Genomic DNA, 24480 nt, shown 5'->3' on the forward strand with positions numbered 1-24480 from the left:
CTCAGCGCTGTGAGGCAGTAATGCTAACCATTACACCATCCGTGCTGCCCCATGTATGGGATGTTTGTGTGTGAATTATTTGGCATAATATTATAATTTGAACCTTCACTTTCTCTTATGAAGCCTTGATCTATGTTTCTTGGACAGTAAGGGGTAAATTTACTAAGATGGGAGTTCTATTGAAGATGGGATGTTGCCCACAGCAACCAATCAGATTCTATCTATTATCTTCTAGAAGTTGCTAAATAAATAAGAAATAGAATCTGATTGGTTGCTATGGGCAACATTCCATCTTCAACAGAACTCCCATCTTAGTAAATTTACCCCTAAGTGACTACATATGGATGCACTTGGACAGGTTTAGCACCAGATCAGCTGAACATCCAGCGGACAAGCTGCAGAGGGCGCCATACCTAGTGCCAAGTTTAATAAGCAGAACATTATCTGGTTCCAAGACTAATATACAGTGCCATACCTAGCATCCAAACTCATTTGTACAGCTATACCTTGCCTAGTCTAATATGCAGAACTATATCTGGTTCCAAAACTATTGTGCAGAGCATTGATTGGTGACAAGTGTAAGATGCAAACCCATACTAATATACATTGGACCTTATTCTGGTCCATTTGCTGCTGGCGTTCGTTCGCATGAGGACAGATGTTTGGCGCATGCGCAGCCGCATTTCTGTGCATATGCCAGGTGTGTGCGGCCAGGGGGGCGTGGGGCAGGGGCAGCGGCAGATAGTCGCATCCATGGGAACGCCCAGCGTTTCATGGACGTCCCCATGTAAACACTGGTTGTTCCCATGGTAGTCAGGCCATGACCTTGGTGCCGGAGGTATCACCAGATGTTAGCTGCCCGCCTATTTCCTCCCGATGGTGCATGCAAATCTGAGTAACCTGAGAGTCACTTAGATATGCGTGCTCGTTCCACATCATTCGATGGTCGGCAACCATCTAATGATGTTGGTGTTCACCCACAGGCTGCGAATGGATGTTTATGTTAAACATCCATTTGCAGGCCTTGCATGCGAACACGTGCTGCGAGGGGGGATGGGCGTACCACCATTCGCAGGTGGTTTCTGATTGACTCGCAAGGGTGCGAATTCGTATGCGAGCGAATCAACCAGAATAACCCCCATAATCTGATTTGGTGCCAAGGTTAATATGCAGAGCTCTGTCTGCAGCCAACACCCACATAGAGAGAGAGAGAGTCATCTAATTTAAGAGCGTGTAACCTCATGGGGCATTCAAATATTTGCTGTATAAGAAAAGTGAATTATGAAATACTCTAAACTCTTTACCAAAGCAGTGGTGTTTGGTTGCAAAAAATAAGACAATTACGAAGAGTAGTTCTCTATTGTCACCATACGGTTGTAGTGATGGCACACTTCTGGTGATAGAACTACATCGCTTGCCACTCCCGCTGTCGGTTGTATTCAGCTCCAAATATTTCTTAGTGATTTCTCTTTTTGGTATGCCATGTGGGACCTTAGTGCAAATCTTCCAATGTTGGGTTCATAGCTCAAAGGCATAGCTATTACTAAACCGGCTGTTACATTTCCAAATGCTATGGTGTTCCATATCATGGGACAGGACTTCATCTAAATGTTGATGCCTCTAGCACTTTTGATGAACGGAGCAAGTGTACAGTTTAATAGATAAGCTTGGTAAAGTATAACTTTTATTTAGATGGAACCTTGAAGTTTGTGGGGTGATTGTATAGGACCTCACTTCTGTTACTAAATGATAAAGCTTGCCACACCGCTATATGTGAGTAAGGACATACTTACCTGCTCTCCAAAAATGTCCTGGAGTCTCATGAACTCGGAGAGGAGTGATTCCAGTCTTCTGAATGAACTAGGCCAGCCTCACACATCCTGCCCACTTCCTGTGCGAAGCAGGTGGTCTGGGGGCTTGATGATCGCAGATTGTATAGTGGTGAGCAGGGCCATTATAACACAATATTTGTGCCATGCCCCCTACACATTCCACCTGTATGACCCCTTTAGGATTTTCACAATGTGGTAGTATCAAAATGACACTTGGCATTACATTATTACGTTGTTATTTGATGTGATGAATGTTCTTTAGAATGGTTGGGTTAATAATAGCTGGTATCCTATTGCCAGTAATTAAGTTCTCTTTAAATATTCAATGTTATTATTATTATTATTATTTTAATATATATATATTATGCCTTAAGCCCTTATAATGTACAAATGCTCTATTCGTTCCAAGACTGAAATTATGGCCCTTATTCTGGTTCACTCACAAAGGCAAATTCCTTCTCAAATGGACAAAACCAAGTGCAGTGCAGGTGGGGCAGATGTAACATGTGCAGAGAGATTTAGATTTGAGTGAGTTATTTTGTTTCTGTGCAGGAAAAATACTGACTGCTTTATTTTTACACTGCAATATAGATCTCACTTTGCAGTAAGACCCCACCCAAATCTTATTCTCTCTGCACATGTTACTTTTGCCCCCCCTGCAGTGCACATGGTTTTGCTAATTTGAGAAGGAATTTGCCTTTGCGAGTGAACCAGAATAAGGGCCTATGTTCTAAAAGAGTTTGCATATTGTAAGTTATTATTTTTCTATATTCAATATATATGTGTAAAAAAAAGTAATTCCATCCCAGACAGTTTATTTTTCATATCTCCATAACGGCTAAAGAATGAAAACTACCCCTGCTTTATGTAAATGCTTTCTGTATCATTAAAATGAAACAATTGATAACTATTGCAGTTACATAGGCTTCATTATTTGATGTTCAGGTAAAGGATACCTGGTCAGCAATTAATGCAGCACAGGCAAGGCTGCGTCTACACATTGCGTTATAGCAGGATGCATTTCAACAGGATCCTGTTTAGCAGGATGCAGTTTCTTGTGTCTACACATTGCGTTTTAGCAGGATGCAGCAGGCTTGTGTATATATATATATCCTCTTAAATAAGTATCCTGCTAAATAGCACCTGTTCGACTGCATCCTGCTAAAATGCAATGTGTAGACGCAGCCATAGATTTAAATGTGCAGGCTCCTTCCTGCCAATCCTCCCAATATGCAATGTGTAGATGCAGCCTAACTGTAACAATGAGCTTGGTCTGAGAGCAAAGCATTCTGTACAGTTTGTTGCTGGTCGTGCTAGATAGGGGTCTGAAAACAACAATATAGATTTTAGGTATATATAAGGTGAAAAGTCAGAAAGATAGAAGGAGACTGGGGAACGGCAGAGCATGTCAAATTCAATTACATTTTTACTCTCTTACTTCTGAGGGTGTGAATAGGATTAAACTTGAACAGATAATTGTGTCTGAGCAGTCACATTTCCTGACATCCAGTTTTGGAGATGGGCCTACAGCAAAAATAATTTATGCCTTTTAAGATCACAGAGTTAGGAGTTTCAAGAACACAAAGTGTTAACTGGATTCTATGTAAGATAATGAGAAATAGTTCCTCTGAACCAATATACTAGTGGCCATAGAGGGACTTCCAATTTAGGAAGGAGCTTTTGCAGTGGGAGGTGCCCAGGACTCTGAGAGCAAAGGGTGCTTGACTCTCATCTCCCCACATATGGTAAGGCAAGTTCTTGTCCACAATTGGCACTGACCCTCCCACTGCATGTCCATTGTGCAAAAGAGGATAAGGTACATGAAAATGCTTGCTTCACTAAACCACAGCTCTTGGTGGATTTTGCAATGCTAGTACTTTGACTTTATAGAGGAGATGAACTGTGAAAGCCGTGGGTCAATGTATATTAAGTGAACAACAAATCAGTGTTATATATTTTTTTTATGTTGAATAATTTTGTATCATGTACTGGCTTATTTTTCTATTACATTGTAATTCAAATTACTAGCGAGAATTCTTTCTTTCTATGTTACAGCTTACTATTTCTCAATGACTGGCAACCAGATAAACCACACATTTTCTGTATAGTGGCTGTCAGATTAAAGAGACTGTGCAAATGAGCCTCAACATCTAGCAGTGGTGGGTGACATAACTTGTACCGTGTAACTGCTGCAGGGGTTAAACTGCTTTCAGTCAGAGGAAATGAATAGTGACTTTTCTAGTGCAACTGCTAACAATGTCATGCAGAATTCTACAATGTAGGGAGGGTTAGGCTATCTTGCTCATGCCTGGTTTGGACAATTTTCTTATATCAGATGCAATGGAAAAATAAAATAATTTGTCTTAAAAGTCCTGCACATCCCTAATGCTGCTGTACAGTTGCCCTGGATTTAGAATTGTTTCCGTTACCCCAGCAGCAAGCTAATAAATGCTAATCTAGTCATTATACGTATTGTTTTCTTTTGAGGGGGGGATTGGTTTTCATATTTTAAAAATAGAATTAACTGTAAAGTCAGAGCAAGACGTAGAGAAGTATAAGCTTCCTTCCAGCCAAAGTTAACTCCTGCACCAACAAAGTCACATTGAGCCCTATGTTTTCCTTAATATGTGCCCAGATTTACGGAATGACAAGTAGCAATAAGGGAATGTGGTGGAGGGAGTTTCTGTATCCTTCTACCATTACCAGCACACAGACTGATTCACCATGAGGATATTTCCCGCAGGACCGCTCTCTCGCAGGATTTCTTCTTGCCAGATTTCTGTCTAGTCTCAGTACCTAGTGTAAGCCTCAAACTTGGCTACTTACTTTAGTTACATAGCGGCTGAGGCTGGAAAAGGTCATTCATTGACTGCAATAGGCAAACATTCAATGCAGTTACACAGGACAATGGCAAATTATTCCCAAAGGAATAACTTTGTGCTATGACTGGGTTTAAAAGGAAAGACCACATATTCTATATTGATATTAAAAATATAATGAAATGATTTATAATATGTAAGGCGGTTCAGTTGTGGAAAACATAAATACTCTGTGTTATAGTTTTCCCTGTGTGGGGGGAGATCTAGAGCATCTGTTTTTTGGAAAAACTAATAGCCTGAGCTCTCACTTCCATCTCCATCACTACGGCAATACATCCTGGCAGTAGTCCCCACTATGGTTACTTTTATATTGTTTCAACAATTGGGTAGATACAAAGTTTCACTCTGCGGGTGTAGATCATAGGGCCTACAGTAATTACATCTACAGTGTCTACCAAAAATGGTTGACACATGATAAGGTCGACATGAGTTTGGGGACGTCAGATTAGTGGGTACTTGTTTCCTAGCACGGCCACATATCTTGGCCATCGGGGGTAATTTGAGTGGCCTGCGACGCGACCGACGCGATGCCCCCGATTTTTCCATTGAAATGCATTGAAAACAGTGAAAAATCGGGTCGGTCGCGTCGTGTGCAGCTAAAAATGCTTAAATGGTCCAGACGCGATGCCCCCGATTTCCCCATAGGGAACAATGTTAAATGCCTCAATTTACCCGCGATGACCACGATTTCCCATAGGAAACAATGTTAAATGGATCGATTTACCCAAATCAGCATAGGAACAATAGTAAATGGGCCAAAAAGACCACTGAACATTGAAATGTCCCCCCAAAAGTAGTTGACGCCACCCCGCCATCAACGTGAACCCGAAGCGTGGCGAGCGCAGCGGTACGCGTCCTCCGACCTTTTCATGCCCTACTATCCACTAGGGCGTGGAGTGAGAATAGAATAGTGTGGCGAGCGCAGCGAGCCACCGAGCCCGAAGCGTGGCGAGCGGACGCGGATACCTTCACAGGTAAACGCGTCCCTTCGCGGGCTTCCCAGGTGTCCGCGTCGCCATGGACACCTGGGAAGCCCGCGAGGGGACGCGTATAACTGTGAAGGTATCCGCGTCCCCTCGCGGGGCTCGCTGCGCTCGCCACGCTTCGGGCTCGGTGGCTCGCTGCGCTCGCCACACTATTCTATTCTCACTCCACGCCCTAGTGGATAGTAGGGCATGAAAAGGTCGGAGGACGCGTACCGCCGCCCCTCGCGGGCTCGCTGCGCTCGCCACGCTTCGGGTTCACGTTGATGGCGGGGTGGCGTCAATAACTTTTGGGGGGACATTTCAATGTTCAGGGGTGTTTTGGGGCCATTTACCATTGTTCCCTATGATAATTTGGCTAAATTGAGCCATTTCACATTGTTTCCTATGGGAAATCGTGGTCATCGCGGGTAAATTGAGGCATTTAACATTGTTCTCTATGGGGAAATCGCGGGCATCGCGTCTGGCCATCGCACCCGATTTTTTTAGCGGCCGCGATGCCCGCGATGGCCCCGATTTTACCCCCGATGAACGCGATTCTGATCGATGTGGCCGTGCTAGGAAACAAGTACCGATTAGTGTACCACTTTTGGGGAGCATGGGGACATCCGATTAGTGGGAATTACCAACCAATTTAGTGTACCACTTTTCTCACCATGCTTCATGGCGAACCAAGCAGTGCTACCGCTACACTTGGTGCACTTTACCTTTCCCAATCATATTACACAAGGGTGGTAAAAAAAAATTAAAACATTAAAAAAAATTGTTATGTGACACCAGTTGCCATATCGACATTTTGCTTACATAGTGCATTTCGACCAAAAGTGGTCGACTTATTGAGTGGTCAACTTATTGACTGTCTACCTAATATATGTTGACCCATAGTTCAAATCCCACACACTGCTACAGCCGCAGGAACATCCATTACCATTGTTGTGGCTGCGAGTTTACACTAATGCTAGTAGAAGCTCTTGTATAAGAATGTACAAGTGTGTATAGCAGGGATGGGGAACCTTCGGCCCTCCAGCTGTTGTTGAACTACACATCCCAGCATGCTTTGCAACAGTTTTAGCATGGTCAGATAGCAAAATTGTAGCAGGGCATGCTGGGTTATGTATTTCAACAACATCTGGAGGGCCAAAGGTTCCCCATCCCTGGTGTATAGGAATGTACAAAGACTGAGATTCCCCTTAGACACAACAATAACACTTGGTGAGTTGTTAGACACTACCATGGGATGCACCTCGGAAACTTGCACCTGCCAAATACTTCTTCAGAGTATGGCCTTCAGTGTAAGCAATTGAGTTCACATCTAGTTATTCTAGACTCCCATAACATGGCCATAAATCCTTGCATTGGAATAGTCACCACACATGAACTCCCAATACCATCAGTTTTTTGTTGCATTGGAGGAACATCTGCGCATGCCCTAAAAATAGGGGTCATGCCCTCATGGATAGGGGACATGTCCTTATAGATAGGGGACATGGCCTTGTTGGAAATTTAAATCACCATTTTTCAGCACATTGTGGGGGTGTGGCCTCTGCCAGCTGCTTAACATGCCCCAAGGAGACGATGCAGTGCCCATCTTCACAGCATCTATCCACCATTGCTCTGCTAAGCAGAGCAGTGAGTAATAGGGAGTTTCCCAACTTTCACACTGTGGTCCATGGCTGGGACAGTGTGCAAAGAACTGCAGTCCTGCTATAATTAGGATAGCTGGGAGGTATGGAATCCATGTCTAAGACAGTGCCTATCAATCACTAATTGCTTACACGCCCTTGGATTCATGCACTGTGCAACATTTTACTTACTTAAACGAATGAAATGCAGTGACTATTTGTACAAATACCAGCATTGTAAGCTTATCAGCAGCTTTCTGCTAAACAGCTATGACTAAATGTGCATATGCATACATACACCTGCTAGGCTTTCCTTTTATACGGTGAAGACCCTCCTAGAAACTCAAGATCATTGGTCTTTATAGAAAATGTGTTTCTTTTGTGTATTGGAGCCTTTCCATAATGCAGGATGAATAGAAACAAAGAGAAAATGGTTCACATACACATTGTACTGGTTATATGAAGGGATTTACAGGTGTTTCCATATCAAAGAGAGCTTCTGGCCTGAGGAGCCCTCTATCCCTGGGAGCCTTATGGGCATGCACAGTGCAACGACCTTAGATTACTGGTCATTCAGGTCACAGACTCACAGCAGACGTAATGAGTATCCCATATCCGAAAGGCTCGGGACCACAAGACTTTTGGATAAGGGATTTTTTCGGGTTTTGTAATTTTTTTTTTCATACTTACCTGGTCCCCTGACGTCCACGGTCCCCCGGCATCCACGGCGGCCTTCAGGATCCTCTTCAGCAGCATCTCTAGTCCCAGAGGTGCATTGCACCGGTGACGTCACCGGCGTGCCTGCGCTTTCGCGCAATGCACCCCTGGGTCCGGAAATGCCACTGAAGAGGATCCCACAGGCCGCGTTGACATTGGCGGATGAGGTAAGTATGAAAAAAATGGTCGGGGGGAATAAACCAAAATATTCAAAAAAAACATGGTTTTCTGAATATTTAGATTATTGGAATACACGGATAAGGGAGAATCCACCTTTATTTGTTTAATATATTGTCCAGCAATTACTAGGTAGAAGGTTCTGGTGAGAAAGACGGTGTCTTTTTATACAAAATGTGGTTGGTAATTCCCAGAAGCTTGTGCAGTATATGGTCAGTATTTAGGGAAGTTTGTGTTCAGTATATGGCTTTCCACAAACAGTCCAAGTGTATGGTTTTTGCTTTATTGTGTAGTTATCATCAACAACACAAAGATACATATTATTTTCCTATGGAAATTGTAATTTTCTAATGTATACTTCTCTATGCTATATAAGTCAAAAATTAATGAAAAAGAGGGTACTTATGTATAAGCAGGTCGCCCACTAAGCTATTTGCTTAGTGGGCTAATCTGCGTAGTGAAATCGCATCGCATGGCCCTTTTTTGTGCCGTGCGATGCGATCTCACTAGTTAATTTATTCACTGCACCCTGACTGAAATCACATCGCACATCGCATCGCATGGCCCTTTTTGTGCTGCGTGATGCAATGTGCTATGCGATCTCAGTAGTTAATATGGTAAAACACCTAAAACACCACACCTATCCACGTCACCCCGAAGCGTTGCGAGTGCACACGTTACGCGTCCTCCCGACCTTTTCATACCCGCACTATCCACGATGGCGTGGAGTTTATTTTATATGGTGTGGTAAGCCACCAAGCCCAGTGTGTGGCGGATGACTTTACATGCATTTCGAGTCCCTTCGCGGGGCTCGTTGCACTTGCCACGTTTCGGGCTCTGTGACTCACTGCGCTCACCACACTATTTAAAATTAACTCCAAGCCGATGTGGATAGTTGGGCCGGGAGGGCGCGTTCCGGCTCCGCCGCTCACCACACTTCGGCATGGCGTGGATAGTGGTGGTGTTTTACCATATTAACTACTGAGATCGCATCACGAATTGCATTACATGCATCGCATGGCACAAAAATCTCTGTCGTCCCCAAAAAACTGTCCTTTACTTTTAACACACAGTATATTGCAGGGATAACCAGGAAATTACAGGGTTAAATGTGCTGTGTTAAAGGGGGTAAGAGCAATAAGCCGTGTCCTACCCGGGTATCTGAGTTTTGGGGATTTTTTTCGGCTTAAAATCTTAATCCCTTACTGTTATACAACCACACCAGGTAGGATTTGATCCCCAGGAGCGAAGCTTGTGGCAATACAACAACGGTAATAGATTGTATCCACCTGGCCACCATTCTGTCTCAAAAATTCTGCTTTCCACTGATGCCGAGAAGGCTTTTGACAGGTTGACTTGCTCTTTATGATGTGAGTGCTGTCACCTGACTGCATTCATAAGATTATGGTATGTTTTGTCAGATTCTGTGGGTAATAGTAACAGTACCTGGCAAGGCTGTCCCCTTTCCCACATAATGTTTGTCCTATGTATGGAGGCACTTGCTAGTTTTATCCAAATTACTTTAGACCCTAAATTTTGAGCTGAGGAATAGGGATGCATAAACCTTTTCTTGGTTGGTAAGTGTTGGCGTCATGAAGTTTGGTCTTCCTCACTAGGTAGAGAGCCACAGGTTGCCTAAATATGGTCTTCTTTACCAGCTGGATAGCTACAGGATGCTTAAGTATTTTGTTCCTCACCATCTAGGGTGCTTCAGATTGCATATGTCTGGACATCCGAACCAGCTGAAGAATTACAGAATTCCTAAATCTGATCTTCCCTACCATCTTGGTGGCCACTGGTTGCAAAACTCTGGTTTTCCTCCCCAGCAGGAGAGCCCCAAGTTGCTTAAGTCTGGTCGTCTCCACCAGCTGGTTGAACAAAACTGTACACACACTATTTCCTTAAATTCATATACATTCTACATTAATAAAATGGTGGCATGTGTACAAATGTCCTACAGGCCATACAGTAGCAACCGATCATGCTGCCATGTTCTATTGCAGTTCACCAAATTTTAGCAATATTCTTAGCAGCTGCTATTACGTTTGTTTGCATAGCACCACTTTAGTAAACAAACCCAAATATATTGTTATTGCTATGGCTAATTAGTTCATCCTATTTTCTTTCTTTGCCCAAAGGTAAGTCTTAGACCACACTCACACAGACTTTTCAGCCATACTGTCTGTGTTTAGAAGTGCTTGGGCAAACATCTCGATTGCATCTCCCAGAAAACCTGTACTTTTGGATGTTACAGATTATGGGGTCGATCCTATTAACCCGAAGTGTGTGAGTTGAAGTTTGATTGTCGTTTTAACGCTGAAAACGGCAGCCGAATGAACCCTAGCTCACACCCTTCGCAGGGCCAAATTCGCTGAAAATTGCTCGCACCCCTATGGAGGTGCGAGCACTTTTCAGCGAATTCGGCCAGCCGTAAAGTGCGCCCGGTGTCGTGATGATTCGCAACTCTCGAATCATCCACACCCTTCGGGGTTAATAGGATCGAACTCTATGTATAAATCAGACCAAGCTTTTTAAAAGAGGGATGGATACACTTTAAATGGTCATCAAGTTTATCTTTATTACTTTTTTTTAATGAATGCAGCAGCAACTGTTTTAAAAATGGTATAAAAAAAGCACCCACCCCATTTTCCAGCAGCAAAACGGATGCAGCTTACGCCAACCTGTGTGCTTTGCATTCAGTTTCTGACCAGGGCACTGGTCAGGGCACAGCTGTGTTACTACCCACTATGCATATTAAGGGTGTAACTTGGATAAACTGCTGTAAATTGTGCAATCACTAATTCAGCAGTTCAAATGCAAAATAAGTATGCTTACATCTGTGTCCTTAGAACACAATTTCATATATATATATGCTAATAACTTAAACTATGATAAATAATAATATAACGGTACTTATATAATTACATGCATTTCTCAGAATCCTAGTGTGACATTGGTTGTAGATTGTCATTTTGTCCATAACAGACTGTCTCTGAGCTCATTATAAAACTCTGAACCCCATGTGAGAAGCTCATTGTCTCACTGCCCACCTCTCTAAGATTGTTTTAGGAAAGATATCTTGCTTTGTCTGTCCTTTTAAGCTCTCCCTCAAAGCAAATCATCTAATGTCTTCTACACCTAAAATGTGCTGGGTGTGAATTAGTATTCCCAAAGTGTTGCACTGTTCACAGACTCTGCATCTGCTTTCAGGGTTCCTGCCTGGTCCCCACGTAGATATCTGCCATTTTTACCCTTGATGGCCACACGGTTGTATTCTCGGAACTCAAAGAAGAAATCTTCTGACATGTCTCCATCTGTACAAATGGTCCCATTGCTCGAGATATACCAGAACTTTCCACCCTGACCTAAGAAGAAATGAAGGTTAGAACATTAAGGATTACAGCCTTCAATCTATATGTAATATCGCTACACCGAGGGTTGGTTTTTAGCGTGGGACAGAGAGCATATCTGGGGTGGGGTCCCACAACCCGAATGTGTCCAAATTTCATTATAAATTCATTATCACTTAAAGAGGGTTTAGCTTTATGGGTGGGCTTTTAGTTTTAAGCAATTTTTATAGTCTACCAGTTATGTTCACTACTTTTAATGTATCCTTGTGCTGTTTATTCTTACCTGTTATGAAGACTTTGAAACCTTTCAACAAAATCACCTTCACAGACTTTTTTTAGACAGTGGGTTTATTTTTATCGATTTCAGATCTTAATCAATTTTAGGCTTCCAGGGCTAAAGCACGTCTACTTCCTCTATCTCTCCTTGGCATGTTAGTGGTTCTTAAAAATACTGCAGGGTAGATGTATTAAAGCAGCCCATATTGCGTTGCTTATAGCACTTTCTGCTTTGACTCGTTACCGAGGTGAAGCAAGAAGCCATACTGCCAAAATGTGTGTCCATCTTGTCTGCTGGACTCACTCCTCCGGTGATCCTTGCCAGAGTGCACAGCACAGCTGACCGTTCATATATTGCCCTGCATATTGGCATGCTCAGGGTCGCCAAGAGAAATCCTGGGCCCTGGTACAACAACTTGGTGGGGCCCCCAACGACGGAGCTCTGTTGACCCTTGTAAGTTCCACTTACCTAAATGCTCATTACTATTGGCTTGATGCCAGGGGTTAACATGCTCTACCAGGGGTTAACATGCTCATTGCCATGGGTTGACATGCTCTGCCCGGAGTTACATGCTCTGCCCGGAGTTACATGCTCTGCCCGGGGTTAACATGCTTTGCCCGGGGTTAACATGCTCTGCCAGGGGTTAACATGCTCTGCCCGGAGTTACATGCTCTGCCCGGAGTTAACATACTCTTTGCCATGGGATTAACCTGCTCTGCCCGGAGTTACATGCTCTGCCAGGGGTTAACATGCTCTGCCAGGGGTTAACATGCTCTTTGCCATGGGATTAACCTACTCTGCCAGGGGTTAACATGCTCTGCCAGGGGTAAACATGTTCTTTGCCATGGGATAAACCTGCTCTGCCAGGGATTACATGCTCTGCCCAGAGTTACATGCTGTGCCAGGAGTAAACGCCCAAAGCACGTGGCGGGCTCTCCGCAGGCCCTGGAGTCGGAGAGCGGAAGGACCTCTGTGATGCTGCTGCCCCCATGTTGTCCCACGTCCACCCACATCCGCACTCCCAATGCCGCCGCTGAAAAGTTGACTGGCGCACTCAGACCCAGCGCACTCGCCACCAAATTAAAACTGTGTGTCCAGACTCGGGCCCTCCTGACAGGCCTGGGCCCAGGTAAACTGTATCGGCTTCGAAATAGCACCCCTGTCATTTACCTTAGACTGGAGAAATCAAACATGGGGGTGAATAAGTATGAACGCAGGGATACAACTTCTCCCCCTTAATGAAGATTAAGAAATCTACCCCTAGATTTCCAATACTCTGTTACATTATACAAATGTTTCCTTGACGTCTCTCTTGAAAAAAAAAAAGGTAACGTTCAATCATTTTTTTTTTAGATTCCTCAGGTTTGCTAAAAATTCAATTGATTTGCAGCCATGGTGGCTTGGGGAGCACCCGACTTGATTGTTTTCACTAAAGCAGTCTTTTTGAGATTGGTTTTATTGGTGATGATGTTTTACTAACCAGCGCTTAGAAATAGCTATGGTTGCAGTGTAACATACTTACCTCTCCTCTCTCCCACCTGGTCTGATGGACAATGTTTTGTTTTACAGATACCTACATTATGTTACATGGTATAACCAGAAAATGCCATCACAACCAACACGGCTTTCCACCTTTTGGGGTAATGTATCTTTTTCTTTAGGCCCAGATGACGAATATATTTTTATTTCTGGTGGGCATGGGTTTTCTTTTCTGATCTCAAATAACAATATGATGTTTTGAATGGCCATTTCTTTATGTATTTACAGATCAGATATTCTGCTCTTAACCTTCAGTGGCAAACACAGGATTTCTAGTTGAGGTTTTTTTCCCCATACAAATGGCCCTTGCCACAAAAAAGGTTCCCCACCCCTGTACTATATTATAGGCTGTATTAAACTTTTAAATAATAAATATAATTTGTCAGTAAAATGGTTAAATATAAGTAATAAATAAACAAACATAATATAACTAGTACTGGACTTTCAAAGAACACATTCTCCCACCTCATGGTAAGGCTCCTGTCTCTTCTTCCAGGTAGCTACTCTCTGGTCAAGTGCACAGATTGCGGACTCAGATCCACACAGCAATGTGACGTCAGCCGCCCGCCCAATCTAGGCATTGACATGCCTGCATTCCCAGGGGAACGCCCCAGTGTTTTTATGGGGATATGCATGAGCCACTTAGCCCCCTGCCTGCCCTCTTCCCACCTCTGCCCGGCCAATGCTTTGGTGAGTGTGATACTTGCCGATGGCATTCACACAGGGGGTGTGCCCATGAGTAGGCCCACAACATCAGAAAAGAGACCGAATTCGGCCCCAACCGCTCAATCCTGAATCAGGCCCAGTGTTTTACTTTTTAGTACTAACCATTAGACTATACATTGCCTATAGCACATAATAAATGCCACCATACCTTTAATTTGATATGCTCCATTGTTGCAGATGATCTGGAAGACATCGTATGATGAGCGATTTGCATCTAGCGTATTTGATGTTTTATGGTAGCAGACAAATCCCAAATCTCCACGCAAGACCAGTATTGGTCTGTTTATCAGCTTCAGTGTGAACTCCTCATCCTCACCTGTGGATTAAAGAGAAAAGCCCGAGGTAGCGTATATTAATGTGTAGCTGGAATTATATAGTTGGCCTCATTGCCAACATACCATTCCTTCACAAACTTGTGTGGTTAAGGGGGGTATTCAATGTCAGGGGTATGGCTGTCGAGCAAGCTCGACAGCCGTGCCCCTGTCCCATTCTCGCTTTGCTCAACTTGAGCTCAGCGGTCGGGATTTAATGTCCCGGCCGCCGAGCTGCGAGAAAGGGGCGTGGCCGCGAGTTGAGGGCGGAAATAGACGAGCTCCGGCTGGGAACTCGCCTATTTCTGGCTTTTCTCGGCAGAACGAGCCTTACAGCTTGTGATGTCGGGCTCGTTCTGCCGAGAACCCCTGTTCAATGCTGTCGGGGAAGACAGCATTGAATAGGGCCCCGCAGCCATCTCCCCCGTCGGGAGATGGCTGCGGGAGCACGCCAAACATTGAATACCCCCCTTAGTCTTTAAAACAGTCGGTGTACCTATAGCTGTGAACATTGTAAATATTTCCAAGGATACTTTAATGCTGAGCGACTTACCTAAGCTCATCCTGCAATACATCCATCTACAACTATTTAATAAATTTGATTGTAATAACATGAACTTTATTTATATAGCATTTTTCTCCCCAGTAGGACTAAAATATTTTTTTTATTTGCAAAATAAAAACATACGATACAACAAAAGTTACAAAATAAACATAACAAACTTTTTGCATTTTAAATTGTCATATTTAATATATAACCATTTGTACACTGTATACATTGTATCTAAGAAGCAAAATTAAATACATTTACTGAGCAGTTGGACATTATTAACAAATCATTTCCTGGGACACTTTATAAGAAACACATCCCTAAAACCTGGGACAGGTGATGATTATACTGTGACAAAGAACCAATATAATATTTTGTGGCTAGTGCATTGTGTTTTTCTTCTATGTATAACTAGTCTGTGTATGGTACTTATATAGTTATATTCCCTGTGCATGTACTTTGATACCATCCTGCACTGTCACTGTTTAACTGTTACTACAGCAATACAAATCTAATTCCTAGTATACGCAAGTATACCTGGCCAATAATGCTGATTCTGATTCTGTGAGTATTGTCCCTCCATGTATACTGCATCAGTGCTCTGATTGAAGTGTATTAGGTCTGAAAGTCAGAGGGCTAAGCCCCTATCACTAGTAATTATTCCCCTTCGACTCCCATATTTGTACCCCAAATTGGTATTTTATCCAGTGCAAGTTAAATAAAAGCATGAAATACAATCTTTTTTCCCCCATTGCATTTCTGCACATAAGCAGGTTCACTATTATCTACAAAGAATATCCTGATTCACGGTTGCAAGGCTAGTTCCACTCATCCATAGGAATCCACACTTTGCTGGCTTGTCATTTCATGTGCATGACCAGCTTCACTTGAGCATATGTGGCATGTGGTTAATCAAACCAAAACCAAGAAGAATCACAGGGGGACGGTCGTGGAGCACGAAGACCAAGGAGATCAAGTACTTGCCGGTGCACCACTCGAGGATGGGACGCCAGCCTCCTGTGCCACTGAGCTGCACCAAGCACACTTCATAGTGACCTGCACCAACCCATCCCCCTCCCCTGGACATTACACTACACTACTAAGCACTGTACACATTCCCCACTGAGAGAGTCTGCTCCCATGCTGTAAGCTGCATACAGAGCAAGACAGCCAGGAGGGAATACCATACACAGAATGTATATACTCTCTTCTGGGCGAGTGTGCACACAATCCAAAGCTGCTTCAGCAGTTAGACTTTGACTAAGAAGAACAGTTCTCTTTCAACTCTTGATTTATTGACTGCCTTATATTAGAGTGTCTAAGTAAACACTTAGTGCCCTTCATTATTGATTATTGTTTTTTTTACAAGAATACTGTTTAGGTTGTTTTGATGTTAAATCAGACTGTGACCAGTAAATTCAGTAGCGCTTACTATTAATACAACAAGTACTACATATTCTTGCATAACCCAAAAACTATTTTAAAATCACCCATAAAGGGGGCGTGGCTTGGCAGCCTGACTGAGCGGTCGCATCTGAGCTCAGCTCCTGCCTAAAACACGCCAAAACCACATTTAATACCTGCAATCCTCCCCGGAGTGTGCCCCCAGTCTATTTTCTACTCTCCCCTGAAGCTCCGGTCGGACACAGCCCCTGCTGCGGAGCCGGGAAGCGCTTCTAAGCGCTTCTGCGGGTTGCGGCCTAGGCGCGAGGCCGGAGCCGGGGCCTAGATTTTGGTCCGGAAGGCGGCGCGGTTGCCGAAGCGGTCGTGCAGAGGGGGACGGAAGAGCTGAAGGGGCCCCACGAAGCTTCTGCTCGCCTCTCCTCATCCCAAGTCAGCTCTAACGGCGAAACGGTCATCCCGCCCGACACCCACTGCCTAACGTGCAGACGCACGCCACGAGACCGGAGACGCCGCCATCACTGACCACCGCCGCAGAGGATATTGGCGCTGCCCCCGGCCCAGGAACCTGCAAACGCACGCCCCACAGACAAAGTGAGTGCCTCTTGGTACCGCACAACAGCGGACCACGAGTGGATCATCCTGCAGCAAGCACCCGCCAGCGCGCGGAGTGAACCACCCCTGACAGGGCTCTTACCTGGGGCACTTTCCACCCCCAGACCCAAGCTCCCTCACAACGTGCCCTGGAGGTACCCCTCTGTCCACCATCCTCTGGCGACTCAGGTCTCTGATCCTCCCTGCTGCTATACAGCCCCAGACCACTCCATCAGCGTCAGCTAGCACACATACCAGACCTTTGGAAGCAGCCCTCCACCCCGCTGCTCACTCCCCTCTATCTCCCAGGCTACTAAAGGAGCTACCTGAAAGCAGTACTGCCCTCTTCTTCACGGCCCCAGATGTGAAAAATCACTGACACGCTGCTGCTCACTAAAAGCACCCCGGTCTGAGGCGAATATGATTTATTAAACCAGTGCTATTACTCTCCCCACCGGTACTACCTACTTTGTCTGTTTGAAGTCTGCTATCCCCATAACGAGTGCTTCTCCTTCCCAACATGCCCTCCAAGAGGGTAAAACAAGTCATCCCCTCAAAAATTCCCCTCCCCCCCAAGAAATCCCCACTACCCTCCATAGCTCAGCATAGCCCCTCCAGCCAGGCCTCCCACTACCGAGGTGCGCTGAGTGAGGCGCCTTCTGCAACAGGTCTAACTGGGGTTGATGTGGAGTCAGATGCACCAGTGACAATGAAATCCCTATGCCAGGTCTTCTCTGCCTTCCAGGCAGAGATGACCAAAGATCTGAAGGCGGCTATCCATGAGGTTAAGACAGAACTGGTAGCCATTGGGGACAGGACAGATCAACTAGAACGTAGAATGGAGGAGATTGTAACGTCACACAACGACCTGATAACATCCCATGATTGCCAACAGCGAGATATCGACCAAATTAAATCTAAGCTGGCAGACCTGGAGGACAGGTCCAGACGCAACAATATAAAGATCAGAGGCATCCCTGACTCAGTTGCTAATGCAGAATTAGAAGATTATGCCATCACCCTGTTCCGTAAACTCCTCCCCTCCACTGACCCCAAAGATCTCATGATAGATCGCATCCACCGCCTCCCACGCCCCAAGACAGTCTCTTCGGACCTACCGAAAGATACGCTCCTCCGCGTACACTTCTACACTGTTAAGGAGAGCATCCTGAGGGCCGCCCGGGAGTCCAAAAACACAGATTCCCTAGGAGGTCTTCAAATCTTCCAGGACTTTTCTCCAGCTACAATAGCCAACAGAAGAGCATTTGCCCCCATAACTACAGCACTCCGTAACCATGATATCCGGTACCGGTGGGGATTCCCGGTCAAACTGATAGTGTACTATGAGGACTCCACCTATACCATATCATCTCTGGACGCCGGAGTTAAACTCCTGATGGACTGGGATATCTCGGTCACCAACGCCCAGGAAACAAGAGGTCCGCAGACCCTGCAACATAACTGGTCCACTACTTGAGATCTCACCTCGGACCCTGAAGATTGTTTACCCTGTTTGAAGAACCCGATGCCCAAGCTCCTGTGATCCCTTCCACCGGGACGGGATGTGTTTGCTAAGTATTACCTTTACTTGTTTTGTTTTTCTGCGTGCAGGATGTTGGGCAATTGGGATGTTGGAGTAGAACTATAATTCTCATTTGAGCACCCTAGGTTTGGCCCATTTACTTAGAGTTGTTTATTATGTTACAATGTTTCTTTGCCTCTTTATAGTTGTTATACCGTTTAAAAGTGAGTGGCGGTTTCTCGCTGTGAGACCCAAGCCACCACCCCCGAGATTGCACACACTACTGCAAGACCTTCCTTTTTTTCCTCTACCCCTGCAGTAGTCATGCAGGCCCGATACACTGGGCCTTCTTGTTTTTTCTTTCCCTGCACCCTTCCTGTCGTTATAGCCCACCCCCTCCCCCCCTGTCCTCTTGCCCCCCTTAACAGACTCCCTGCGGACAACCTAGGTGTCAGTTTATGGCACAAATTTACCCACTTGCTGAAACATGGCCCCCGCCGCCACCCCCCCTAAAATATAATGCTTAACTTTATGTCTTTGAATGTGAAGGGGTTGAACTCCCCTAACAAAAGACGACTAGCCCTATCCTCCTTCCATAAACAGAAAATGGACGTGGTTGCTGTCCAGGAGACACATTTCAGTTCCTCCAACCCCCCAATGTTTAAAGATGCAAATTTCCCCACAGTTTATTATGCCAATGGCCCCACCAAGCGTAACGGGGTTGCCATTCTGTTTAGCAAACATACCACCTTCGTACTACATTCCCAGACCCAAGATAAAAATGGTAGATATATCATACTCTCAGGCATGCTCAACGACAAGCAGACCACTATTGTATGCCTATACGCACCGAACACCAACCAAGTCCCCTTCCTGCGGAAACTATTTCTACTACTGCAAAAATTCCCAAAGGACCATACGATAATACTAGGTGACTTCAACCTAGCCCTCGACCCAAAACTCGATAAGTCACGCGTTCCCCCTCCTTCTTCCTCGCATATATCAGGCCCAGCTCTAGCATTCCGAAATCTCCTCTTGGAGTTTGACCTCTATGACATATGGAGAACCACTTACCCCTCCGGGCGTGAATATACATTTTACTCCCCGGTTCATAACTCATACACGAGGATAGATTACATACTTTGCGACAAGCGGACCCTGCAACACACAAAGGATGTGGACATTCTACCCATCACATGGTCAGACCACGCCCCGGTCACCTGGAAGTGGAATACCCTCGCCCCCAAATCTCCCTCGAGCCCCTGGAGACTTTTCCCACATCTCCTTAAAGACCCCACCTCTAAGACCACGATCCTAACTTCCATTAAAGATTATCTCACAAACAACACCCCCCAAGATACCTCCATCACGACCCACTGGTGTGCTCTTAAGGCAGTCACTAGGGGCGCCGCAATTCAAGCTGGTGCCTCCCTTAAACGGAGGTCAGTTAAGATCCAACAAGACCTGGAAGCCAAGTTGAGTGCACTCGAGGCCCAAAATAAACTAACCCCATCCAGAGCTCTCAAAAAAGAGATCTCCGCAATTCGTAGTCAGATCCAGAAACTCCTTCTTGCTCGCACTCAAATGGCACTGAATAGAATGCGCCACAAATTCTACCTGTTTAGTAACAGATCAGGCAGAATGCTAGCTAGAAAACTGAGAGCCCAACAGGCCAGAAACAAGATTAAACATATAACCACTTCCACCAACGCCAAGATTATCAACCCCAAAGACATAGCGAACCAATTTGCCCAATACTACTCAAAACTGTATAATCTGTCCTCTGACCCCTCCACCCCCCAACCATCTGCGGACTCCATCTCGACATTCCTAGATAGTATTAATTTCCCAACCCTTACCCCAGAACAGCTCACTGCCCTTAACGCCCCCTGGTCACAAGCGGAAGTATATGCAGCGATTAAATCCCTTCCCCGACACAAAGCCCCAGGCCCTGACGGATTCATCACTGACTTCTATATAACATTTAAGGATATACTAGCCCCACTATTGTTGGACCTATTTAATGAACTTTCTTCTACGGGATCTGCCCCATCAGAACTACTAGAAGCCCGCATAGTAACTATCCCCAAACCGGGGAAGGACCCATCCCTCTGCCAAAATTACAGGCCGATAGCTTTATTAAACTGTGACATTAAATTGTTTGCCAAGTTGATGGCCCTACGCATCAACCAGGTACTGCCGTTGCTGGTGCACCCTGACCAGACAGGGTTTGTCCCGGGAAGACAGGCCTCCGATAACACTAGACGGGTGTTCGATTTAATCGACTCCCTATCGGGCGAACAGGACCTCCTCTTATTATCCCTAGACGCAGAAAAAGCGTTTGATAGGCTGAACTGGCAGTACATGACGGAGGTACTGGGTCGCTTTGGCTTTAAGGATCGCATTCTCACGTCTATACTGACCCTTTATAGCTCCCCTTCGGCCAGGGTGCTCAGCAATGGATTCCTCTCAGACACTTTCACTATCTCTAACGGCACTAGACAGGGATGTCCCCTTTCACCGCTTATATTTGTCCTCTCCATCGAACCTTTGGCCATTAAGATTCGCAAAGATAACAGGATAGGCGGTCTCACTATAGGCCAAGATCACCATAAACTTAGCCTCTTTGCGGACGATGTCCTGCTTTTTATAACCAACCCCGCCACTACCCTCCCCCACCTACACGATATCTTAGACTTATACAGCAGGGCCTCCTATTACAAACTGAATACTACCAAAACGGATGCACTCCCGATCAACCTCTCCCCATCCATCCCCCACCTACACTCGAGCTACCAATACAACTGGCAAGCAGAATCAATAAAATATCTTGGGATCAATATCCCTGCCAACACATCCAGAGTCTTTGATGCTAACCTAACCCCCCTACTCGCGACCCTAACTGCCCTATCTAACTCTTGGACGGCATTCGATATCTCCTGGTTGGGCCGAATGGCTGCTTTCAAAATGTTACTCTTGCCAAAACTGATGTACCTATTTCGGACTATCCCCTATAACTTCCCACAGAAATCCCTCCGGCTGTGCTCAGCCATCATGACAAAATATGTATGGACCTCCAAACCCCCAAAGATAGCTCGAACCGAGGGCGTGGCCACGGCGGCAATGGAGTAACACGCTAGACGCTGTGCTCCTCCAAAGAAATCCTGTATTTACCCCTCCTGCTCTCCCCCCGGGGGTTGGGACCTACCCTTGCTGTCTGGGGATCACCCACTGGAGCTGCTGGGCTGTCTCCTCCGGTACCGGCTGCCTTCATTCTCTCCGGGCGCCGCTATCTCCCAACGCGTGCTGTGACCCCGTGACCTCACAGCGCAACACGCTGTTCTGCCTGCCTGAGACGACGGGAGACGGAGACGCTGCCGGCGCTTGCCTCTGCTCCCCGTGACAGTGCTGGACGGGCACTCTGAACTGCCGCACACACCAGGTACCCTGAGCCTGCTCTCTCCCCTCCTGTTGAGATCCTGGTGCGCGGGACGGGGGACACCCCCCTCCTTCATTGCTCCTGAAGCCGCCATCTTCCCGCTCTGAGCTGCCAGCCTCCCACTGCACAGACCTCATAAGAGATACTTTCTCTCAGCCCACGATCGCTGTAAAAGGTGTGGGGTGGGATTCACCTCCTCACCAGCATTATAGCAGGACTATTAAGGCTTATACCCCATCATACAGCGCTGTGTCCATTCTGCCCTGAGCTGCATATCCAGGTCTGCTGGCTTATCTCTCTGCCACCACTCCACGCTGCGGCAGAGAGGACCTTCTATAACCTTATAAAACAGACATATCTGATTACTGGTGCTGCAGCTTACACCCTACGTTCACCTGCACCAGGCTGAGCTACCTGTGCCCCCACTTCCCTCACGCTCCTTTTTACTAATCGAATGAACATGGGGAAATCCAATGCCGCTGCCAAACTGGAGAAATATACCAGGAACCCTCCTACCCCTCGCTCGGCCGAGTCGGCTGCACCGGACCCTGACCCCTCTCTCCCGCCCCCCACGACTTCTGATACAGCTGACCCGCCATTGGATCCTATGCAAAAGGTGCTAGATGCTCTATTAGCCAGTGAAACCAGACTCACCGACAAGATTGCTCAAGTTCAATTTGACCTTTCCACATTCCGTCATGACCTACAGCGGGTGCGCGAGAGGGTTGGAGAGGTTGAGACCCGCGTCTCCACAATTGAGGACAATCTTACTCCTATTGAACGCCGCACGACTACTCTGGAATCGCAGATGGATGATGTCCAAAAGAAACTCACAGACATGGAGGGGCGTCTGCGACGCAATAATGTCCGCCTTGTCGGCCTCCCCGAGAGGGAGGAGGGCTCCTCCCCTGAAAGGTTTCTCGAAAAATGGCTTGTGGAGTCATTTGGCCTAGAGGAGTTCTCCTCTCACTTTGCTGTGGAGCGTGCTCACCGTGTCCCCATGCGCCCACTACCTCCTGGCGCCCCACCTCGCACCTTCATAGCACGGTTTCTCCATTACCAAGATAGAGATGCAGTTCTACGCCTGGCACGCACAAAGGGGCCACTTACATGGAAAGGCTCCAACATCTCTGTATTTCCCGATTTTGCAATGGGAGTCCAGAAAGACAGGGCCCAGTTTCTTCCAATCAAACGGCGCCTGCGGGAGCTACAAATCCCATATGCTATGTTATTCCCTTCAAAACTGAGAGTTGTGGCGGATGGTGTGACAAAGTTTTTTCAGACCCCCAAGGAGGCGGCTGTCTGGCTGGACCGCCATAGACCTGCTAGGCATGCTTTGGACAATGACTGATCCCCATCGGCCCTCTGAGGTTGAGTATACCTCTATCCTCCTCGCCATGTTTCTTATACTCTTATTGACTCACCAAATGTTATGCTGTTTCTAGCTAATGTGGATTATGCTTACTGTATGTCATCCAGCATGTGATTTGTGGGATAGATGGTATTGATCCTTACGATCTTTTGTCGGGCTTCAGGCAACACCTCCGCGTTGCCCCTAAATACATATATCTGTTATTTGCTGATTATATATACTAATATGCAGGGGCTCTACATTGGGCTGGTTCCCTCCCCCCGGGTGGAGATCGATATAATCTAAACCACCTTGGAGGGGCTCCAATTGCTGAGTTGTCATTACATTTCTGGCCCCCATATGGGGTTTTTGTGGTGTTTTTTTTTTTTTTTTTTTCTTCTTCTCTTTTTCTATAGATAGTAACTAGCAGCTAGTCCTATACTGGCTGATCTTTGTTCCCAATTCTGGGATGTTTAGCTTTCGTTCGGGAATTAGGCGTACCTCGGGTTGGGTGGGGTATGCGGGGTGGGTTTGGGTGGTTACGGGTTTTGTAATTTTTTTGTTTTCTTTAATGCTATATGATGCTCTTGATGTATTTGTTTCATCGCTAATCCCTCCCTGGTATTGTGTTTGGGTGAGTTGGTCGGTGCTGGGCCTTGTGTTCACAAATTCCCCACTCCCCACGGATTATGGCTAGACTTAGTTTTCTCAGTTGGAACGTTCGTGGATTGAACGACAAGCTTAAGCGCTCCCTAGTGCTTGGCCAAATTAAGAAATATTCTCCTGACATAGTCTGTCTGAGTGAAACACACTTAACGGGTACAAAAGTCTTAGCACTCAAAAAACCTTGGGTGGGATGGGCTTACCATTCCACATATACCTCCGCCTCCAGAGGGGTGTCCATTGTGATTCGTCGGACTGTGCCATTTTCTATGGAAAAGGTGCAAACAGACCCGAATGGGCGCTATGTGTTCCTAAAATGTACACTCAACTCCGTTTCAGTTATTCTAGCAGCAATGTATATTCCCCCGCCATATTCCCATGACCTTCTCAAAAAATTAGCTAGTTTTATGGCTCTATACCCCTCCACCCCAATAATATGTCTCGGTGACTTTAATAATGTCCTTAATCCACAACTTGATAGGCTAACATCCTCTGTCCCCTCATCTCACATACACTCCACGTCGTTCGCAAAGTTACTCCTTGAGAT

General features: G+C 45.8%; 2 protein-coding genes across 4 annotated transcripts in view; one reads left to right on the top strand and one right to left on the bottom strand.

Moving 5' to 3' along the window:
* Positions 1 to 15531, top strand: part of FAAP100 (FA core complex associated protein 100) — a 78664-nt gene extending 63133 nt beyond the window's left edge. The window contains exons 11-13 of one of the 3 annotated variants that reach the window (XR_014444594.1): positions 11421 to 11591; positions 13407 to 13477; positions 13873 to 15531. The gene's annotated coding sequence lies outside the window, so the exon portion shown is untranslated. Of the gene's footprint in view, positions 1 to 11420; positions 11592 to 13406; positions 13478 to 13604; positions 13768 to 13872 lie in introns of those variants that run through there. The other 2 variants (XR_014444593.1, XR_014444595.1) reach the window with 2 other exon arrangements.
* FSCN2 (fascin actin-bundling protein 2, retinal) overlaps positions 10233 to 24480 on the bottom strand; it is a 92721-nt gene continuing 78473 nt past the window's right edge. Inside the window, exons 4-5 of the mRNA XM_083148795.1 lie at positions 14251 to 14418; positions 10233 to 11575 (exon numbers count right to left, since the gene is read on the bottom strand). Of these exons, the coding sequence (XP_083004921.1) occupies positions 11370 to 11575; positions 14251 to 14418 (374 nt within the window). The 3' untranslated portion in view covers positions 10233 to 11369. The remainder of the gene's footprint in view (positions 11576 to 14250; positions 14419 to 24480) is intronic.

The sequence above is a fragment of the Crinia signifera genome, chromosome 6 (assembly GCF_055691185.1).
Source record: "Crinia signifera chromosome 6, ASM5569118v1, whole genome shotgun sequence".
Taxonomy (NCBI): Eukaryota; Metazoa; Chordata; class Amphibia; order Anura; family Myobatrachidae; genus Crinia; species Crinia signifera.